This window comes from Psittacula echo, assembly GCF_963264785.1.
Source record: "Psittacula echo genome assembly, chromosome: 6".
In the NCBI taxonomy this organism is placed as follows: domain Eukaryota; kingdom Metazoa; phylum Chordata; class Aves; order Psittaciformes; family Psittacidae; genus Psittacula; species Psittacula echo.
The window spans coordinates 760,149-767,069 of NC_137743.1; the positions used below are offsets into that span (position 1 = coordinate 760,149).

The window sequence follows — 6,921 nt, forward strand, 5'->3', positions numbered from 1 at the left end:
ACAGGGCTCGGGCACTTGCTACCATCTGCAAACCTCCACATTCCACTGACATCACTGCTGCATCGTTGAGGGAGCTGCAGTGTTCAGCTGTTAAGTGTAGGAACGTTAAGTGGGGCAGGTGAAATCATGACTTGCTGCCCCATTCCAGCTATAAAGAACCCCAAAATTCCCTTTGCCACATGCCTAAAGGCTTTTGCTTCTGAAAACTGGTTCCTCTGGAGTGTGAGCTGTGCATATCTTTGCAAAAGCCAAACATGAGTGAGTGAGTACAACTTGTCTTGCTCTGTTCTGACCGAACAAATAAGGCAGAATTTTCCTAAGCATGAAGTTAGAATTTGTTCAAAGGTTACTTCGCCCTCAATTGCAATGACTAACAATGCATGGTACATGAATCAGAGCTCTTAAAATCCCAATGGGAATCCATTAATCATTCATGGCTGGATGGGTGCAATAGCTGTTACCCAGAGGTGCAATCCCCACTGCGCTGTGGGCTGCAGGGACCTGCCCATGCTGGGCTATTCTGTGTCTCTATGTCACTGCAGCCCCAGGGAGGCTCAGCGACCTCAGTTACTGATGGCTCCTGCCTTATACAAGGAAACAAGCCCTGGTTTTCAGTCACAGTGTGTTTGAGAACAGCTTCAGAGTCACAGAGAGCACAGCTTTTAGGAGAGGAGGTGGCACCAGTCTTTCTCCCACAACACCCTCAAGGTACAGGAGCCAACAGCTCCCATTGAAATCAATTACGGTCAAGTCAATGGAGTTGAGAGTACTTGAAGTCATTCAGGAAGCACTCAGGGCTTGGTAAAATGATGTAATTTAATTACTACAGTTGGATAATTGGATTCTTTCAAGCAGGAATTAAAAAGTTTTATTTTTAAAGGCAGTTTAGAAAGCACAATGTCAACCCACTTCCTTCTAACTAAGAACACATTTGTTTTAGAGCTTCTCCATTAGAGGCCATTACCATGGACTTCCCATGGAACACAGCAACTTTATTTAGGATGTACATTAGCCATCCCTTCACACTGAGGTATTAAATCAATGCTGCTGGTAATGTCTGTTTAGAATAGGAAGTACTTACCCTGCAGGATGCTTGTGCAGTATCAATAGATCAGTTGGCTATAAATTATTTTAATATCTTCTTGATAAAAATAAAATAATCTATAAGGGGAAAAAAATCTTTTAACCTCAAGTCTGAGAGAAAGGGTGGCTAAATAAAGGTACGAAGCACCCCATGGACTAATGGAGCTGTGCAGTCACTGCGTTGCATTAGCACCATGAAATGGTTTGTGTTGGAAGGGACCTCAAAGCCCATCCAGTTCCAACCCCTGCCACAGGCAGGGACCCCTTCCACTGGAGCAGCTTGCTCCAAGCCCCTGTGTCCAACCTGGCCTTGAACACTGCCAGGGATGGGGCAGCCACAGCTTCTCTGGGCACCCTGGGCCAGCGCCTCAGCACCCTCACAGGGAAGAGCTTCTGCCTAAGAGCTCATCTCAGTCTCCCCTCTGGCAGGTTAAAGCCATTCCCCTTGGCCTGTCCCTGCAGGCCCTTGTCCCAAGCCCCTCTCCAGGTTTCCTGCAGCCCCTTTAGGCACTGGAGCTGCTCTCAGGTCTCCCCTTCAGGAGCCTTCTCTTCTCCAGGCTGCCCCAGCCCAGCTCTCTCAGCCTGGCTCCAGAGCAGAGCTGCTCCAGCCCTTGCAGCAGCTCCACGGCCTCCTCTGGACTCTCTCGAGCAGGTTCATTCAGACACAGACAATACTGCACCATCCCTGTGGCAGGAGGTTCTGAAGGGTTTTGGATCATAGCCAAGGGATAATGACTTCGAAGAGACACGGCTGATTTTATACTGAAACACTGAACACTATAAAAATCGCAGCAAACACAAAAGGATGGTGACATCAACTAAATACTGAGAAGAGACTCAAAACATGCATCACAAGAACACGGGTGATCCATTTGTTCCCATGTCCTTGGGAAAGGCAGCAACAGTGAAGGGACATGGTCCTGCACATCAGCTGTGCACTCACAAGACTGTGAGTCTGGGATGGCAGTGAAGAAGAAATCATCCGAATGCCCAGGAAGCATTGGCGGCCTGCCAGGCTGTCATGCAAAGCCTTCCCTCTTGAGGGAGCTCCCTCCTGTCCATAGAAGCAACCCCTTTTTGAAGCACCATGATCCAGTTTAACCTCTCCAACCAGTCTCCAAAGGCATTGGAGGAATACTGCGGAGCCATAAGCACGTAGCTATTATTGCCTTTCAGACTCAGCCTCTTGCACCTGAGACTCAAGGGGTTCAATTGGGTGATTGAAGGCTGATCAGCACAAAGACCCCCTGAGGACCAGATGAGCAGTGGTGGGTGAGGAGCCCCAGCTCCAGGGGAAAGCCACCAAGGTGGGTCACAGAGAGGAACCCCTTCCTGCACGCCTTGCTGAGTGAAGGTGGTCACTACCTACAGGGTATAGGACTCACTATGAGATGCAGAAGAAAAGGCAGTTTGGGTTTGTGTAAAGCTCATTATGGGATGTTTATGGGAACTAGCAAGGGCAAGGAAAGGGAGGGATCAAGGGGAATCAGCAAGGAACAAATAGTGGGGAAACAGAGGCATAGGCCCATAAATGTAACTGTTTTGTAGACTTCTCCTAAACCAAGGCCTTTTCCTGACCACTGAAATATGAACAACTTTAACAGGCACTTACATGGCTGAAAAAGTTCCTTAGAAAACATCCTGACAGTTTTCAAAGAACACTTTGACATCTCTATTAGTGAATGCAACCCAGACGTAAAGCAAGCTCCAGAGTCTGAATGCCCATCACCCAGCCACCTGTGTCCAGCCTCAACCTTCATTTACTATCAATAACATAACAGCAGGACACACAGAGATGCAGATACAACACGTACCAGCCTCCGGATTTCTCTCTCACACTCCCTCTTGATCCTGCTGATCTCCTCTTGGTGCAGGTGATACACGCTCCTGATCTCCGCTGCTTTAATCTTGTCAGCCTGGATGACCATGGTCAAAGCCTCTTCCACTTGTTTCTTGGCCCCCTTCAGCTCTGAGATTTCCTGCTGCATTTTTATTTTCTCAACTTCGAAGCCCTTCTTGGCCTCCTCCTTGGCCTCGGACAGCAGCACTGTCTTCACCTTGTCAGGAGCCCCGTCGCGCACAGCGTTGAGGAGCGTCTGCAGCCTCTGGATTTCATTGTCTTTGATTTTTATCACTCTCAGCAGTTCAGCCTCGTGCTGTCTCAGAAGCGTTTCTCGAACAGCTTGGAGCTCCTTCATTTTATCTTCGTGAAGCTTGACTTTGAGCTCCGTTACCACCACTGTACTTTTATGCTGTTCGTGCTCTTTGATCTGCTTCACTTCCTGGTTTTTCTCCCTTTCCAACTTGCTGACCTAGAAGGAAAAATCAAAACATGATTATCACAAATCATGGCGTCATTTAAAAGTGGCACAGATCACTTTAAGATATTAGACCTCAGTGTTGCAGGTCTGTGCCTCAGAGTGAAGGCTCAGCCCAGTGGGTCAGTATCACCACAAGGTGACCTACACATCTGGCATTTGGTTCATCCTTTATGATCCAATACTTTATTACATATCAAAGATCCCTTTTCTAAGGAGGTTCCAGGTTGAACTCTGAGCTCTGCCGCAGTGCCTTCATGCTGTGGACTTAGGAAAGAGCAATTTCCTCTCTTGATGCATTTTGTGTGAAGCAAATACATGCTACAAACCCTGTAAAGCATCTTCACAGGGAAAAGGTTTCTGACAGGCAATGGCAAACACTCTCAGTAACTGCTGCGGCTCTCACTGGCCTCAAGGTTCGGTGGGTACCTTGTGAGGATCTTCAGTAACACAGTCACCAATGCGGGCAGACGGTCTCAGGGTTGAAGAAGTGATTCTCCATCTCCCACACATGTGTTTGCCACAGCATGGACAAGGCTGCAGACTTGACCCTCTCTTTTGGGCAGGGGTGCTCTGGGCAGGGACTGCATGCCTGTTTGCTGTCTTTTCTACCGTATAACATCTATCAAAGAGCTTGTGCACACAATTAAATGCCAGAAATAAGAAGTGGCTGTTTCTTACATTGCATGTAATTACTGAAGTGTTTATCTGGAATACATATTCCAGTCAATGCTATTCAGTAAGGATGCCTTTTTCTTCCTCAGTTGACACAATTAGGTTTCCTTGCTAAGAATATGCCTATGTTTGCCTCACAAACAGAGCCCTGCAGAACCAAACTGTGCAGGGGAAAGAAAACTGTGGCATTATGGAGAACTTCAATAATTCTTCTAGGGAAAAAGAAATTTGTGAAAATAAGGAAAAAATGAGAAAAAGAGTGGTGACAAATTTGCAGAAAAGACCTTTCCTTCACTGGGAAGCAGCATAAGCAGAAATATTTGTGTGCTTAGAAAAAGAGAAGCAAAACTGTGTCATTATCACATTGCAAATTATTGATTTGAGGATGACAGTCAAGGCACCAATGCTGATTTTAGCATCTCCGTTAAACCACAACATAAAAACATCCCTTGCAATCTTATCGACAAGTTAATTTGCCCAATTCCTTGCCCTGAAAACCCTGACTTAACACAATATAAATAAGTACCATAAATCTATGCAAGAAGCACAAGCCTGGGTGAACCGACCACCCGGATCAGACACAACAGGAAACGTCTGCTCAGGAAGCAGGCTAACACATGTGTGATAGGTGCTAGAAGCAGATGCGTGTGTAAGATAACACACATTCAGGAACTGGCCAGTATCTTCCGGGTAAGGCCAAGTCCTCACTTTCTTCTTCAGCTGGGCATCTGCAGAAGCTGTCACAGCACATCCCAAAAGAATCCATGAGAAATAAGATTTTAAGCTGTTATTTCAGCATGCCCAAGCACATGGATTCGAACTGCACCGTGAGCACACACATACGCATGGCACAGAAAGCTCTGTGAATCCACAACCAACTGCACTTCATCAAATGCTTTTTAAGCAATGAATTATTCAGTACAAATAACCAACTACCTGACCACAGAAGAGCCAAATGGCATTTGAACTGAAAACCATACCATAACCTGCAAAGAAGCAACAGTGAGAAGTGACAGGGGAGAGCAGAGAAGGAAAATAGGGTGCTTAGGCTTAAAACTGAAAATGCTGCTTCACAACAAAAGGCTTAATAGATGGTCTATTTTGTTATTTTGTGTGTGTATATATATATAATAGATGCACATACTAAGCTTCCTTAAAAATTGGAATCACAGTCTACACCGCCTAACAAATGATGCAAAGAAATGGAAAAATGCAGATAACGCATGTCGCTGTTAACATCCCTTAACCACAAAAACCCCAAAGTTGATCAGTAGAAACTAATTCAGGCGATGAGGGAAAGGCAAACAAACTTTTCATGCTCTCATTGGAAGGGGCTGAAAGCTCTCAAGGCTGAGGCTCGAGCAGCACCAGCCTCCACTCTCAAAGCTCAAGGTGAAGTGGTGGCTCCTGGAGCGCTGGTGACGGGAGCAGGAGGCAGAGCTGAGACCTGTGGCCATACATCTGGAAGTTGTAAGCAGCCAGTTTGAAGGATTTTGAGCACAAAATCCAAGTGAAATCAGTGTAAATGTGGAGATGAATCAGCAAAGAGAATTTGTGAGTAAAACAAATTGCACCCAACCCCCCCCCCCCCGGAGCCAGCCTCGGGAATAGGTAAATATTTACTAGAGGAAGCTGTAGTGAGGGAAGCAAAGGAGGAGGACAGCTTTCCGCCACCATGTGATCCTCCCGTCTGCTCCAAGCAGATGTTTGGGTTTCCAGACCTTTTGCTGGCATTTAGTTTTGTGATATTTCAACTTTGTTTCTCCCTGGATGGTGGGAGGAAGCACAGAGCCCATCCTGCTCATCCTCACCACTCGCCTCTCCCACTGCCAGCCATGTCACTGCATCACCCACACTTTCAGTGCTCTTTGGTACCACAGGAGGAATGGCTTTAACCTGCCAGAGGGGAGACTGAGACGAGCTCTTAGGCAGAAGCTCTTCCCTGTGAGGGTGCTGAGGCGCTGGCACAGGGTGCCCAGAGAAGCTGTGGCTGCCCCATCCCTGGCAGTGTTCAAGGCCAGGTTGGACACAGGGGCTTGGAGCAAGCTGCTCCAGTGGAAGGGGTCCCTGCCTGTGGCAGGGGTTGGAGCTGGATCATCTTTAAGGTCCCTTCCAACCCAGTCTATGATTCTGCAATAGGCATGTTCTAAATACAGGAACAGTTTAAACATCTCCAGCACAGGGGCTGCCCCTTGTGTGCCCTGCAGAGGCTGGGTCACGGTGCTGCCCTCAGGGCTCTTGTTGAAGTCGTGTACAGTCAGCTATGAGTGAGGCAAACAGTGGTCAGCGCTCAGAGCAACAGCTGTGCTTTAAAGGAAGGAAAGGAAGGGTGCACACCTTACTCTTTTCCTGCTGGAGCTCTATCTGGATGTCAGTGAGCTTGGCCCTGAGCTCCTCGTTGGCAGCCTGCAGTGCGGCCAGGGCATCCGGCTTCTCCCCCCGGGCTCGGCTGCTGGGGCCCTTCTTGGACATGGTGATGCCGCGGGGCCCAGTGCTCGCTCCGGGCTTTCGGCCTTGCCTCCGGCCCTCTACATTTTCTTTCTTGCCTGGAAGGAGGGAGATGACACAGCCACTGTCAGCACCGGGATGGGCAGGGGGAGCAGCACCCACCCAGCACACCATGGGACACAAGGCAGTTGTAGACAGCAGGAGGTACCCGATAGCCAGATCAAGCAGCTCTCCCCTGGGTTCAGCAAGAGACCCACTCATGGTGATGTTATTTGTTATCACACCTCTGCAAAGCAAAGCATTTAAATCACAAAGTAGAAACGTTTTCTGTCCCTTCATTTGCACTGGAGTTCCCCGAGTGCAGAGGAGGTGGATGCTGGGGAAGGATGTCCAAGCA

At 48.0% G+C, this 6,921-nt stretch overlaps 1 protein-coding gene across 16 annotated transcripts in view; it reads right to left on the reverse strand.

Annotated features, from left to right (window-relative positions):
- The window catches only part of JAKMIP3 (Janus kinase and microtubule interacting protein 3), a gene marked incomplete at both ends in the record, with an annotated part of 28,573 nt that extends 22,025 nt beyond the window's left edge, over positions 1–6,548 (reverse strand). For all 16 annotated transcript variants that reach the window (XM_080622146.1, XM_080622150.1, XM_080622147.1 and 13 more), the window contains 2 exons: positions 2,898–3,395; positions 6,414–6,548. In XM_080622146.1, the coding sequence (XP_080478272.1) occupies positions 2,898–3,395; positions 6,414–6,548 (633 nt within the window). The remainder of the gene's footprint in view (positions 1–2,897; positions 3,396–6,413) is intronic.
- Between the last annotated feature and the right edge of the window lie 373 nt (positions 6,549–6,921).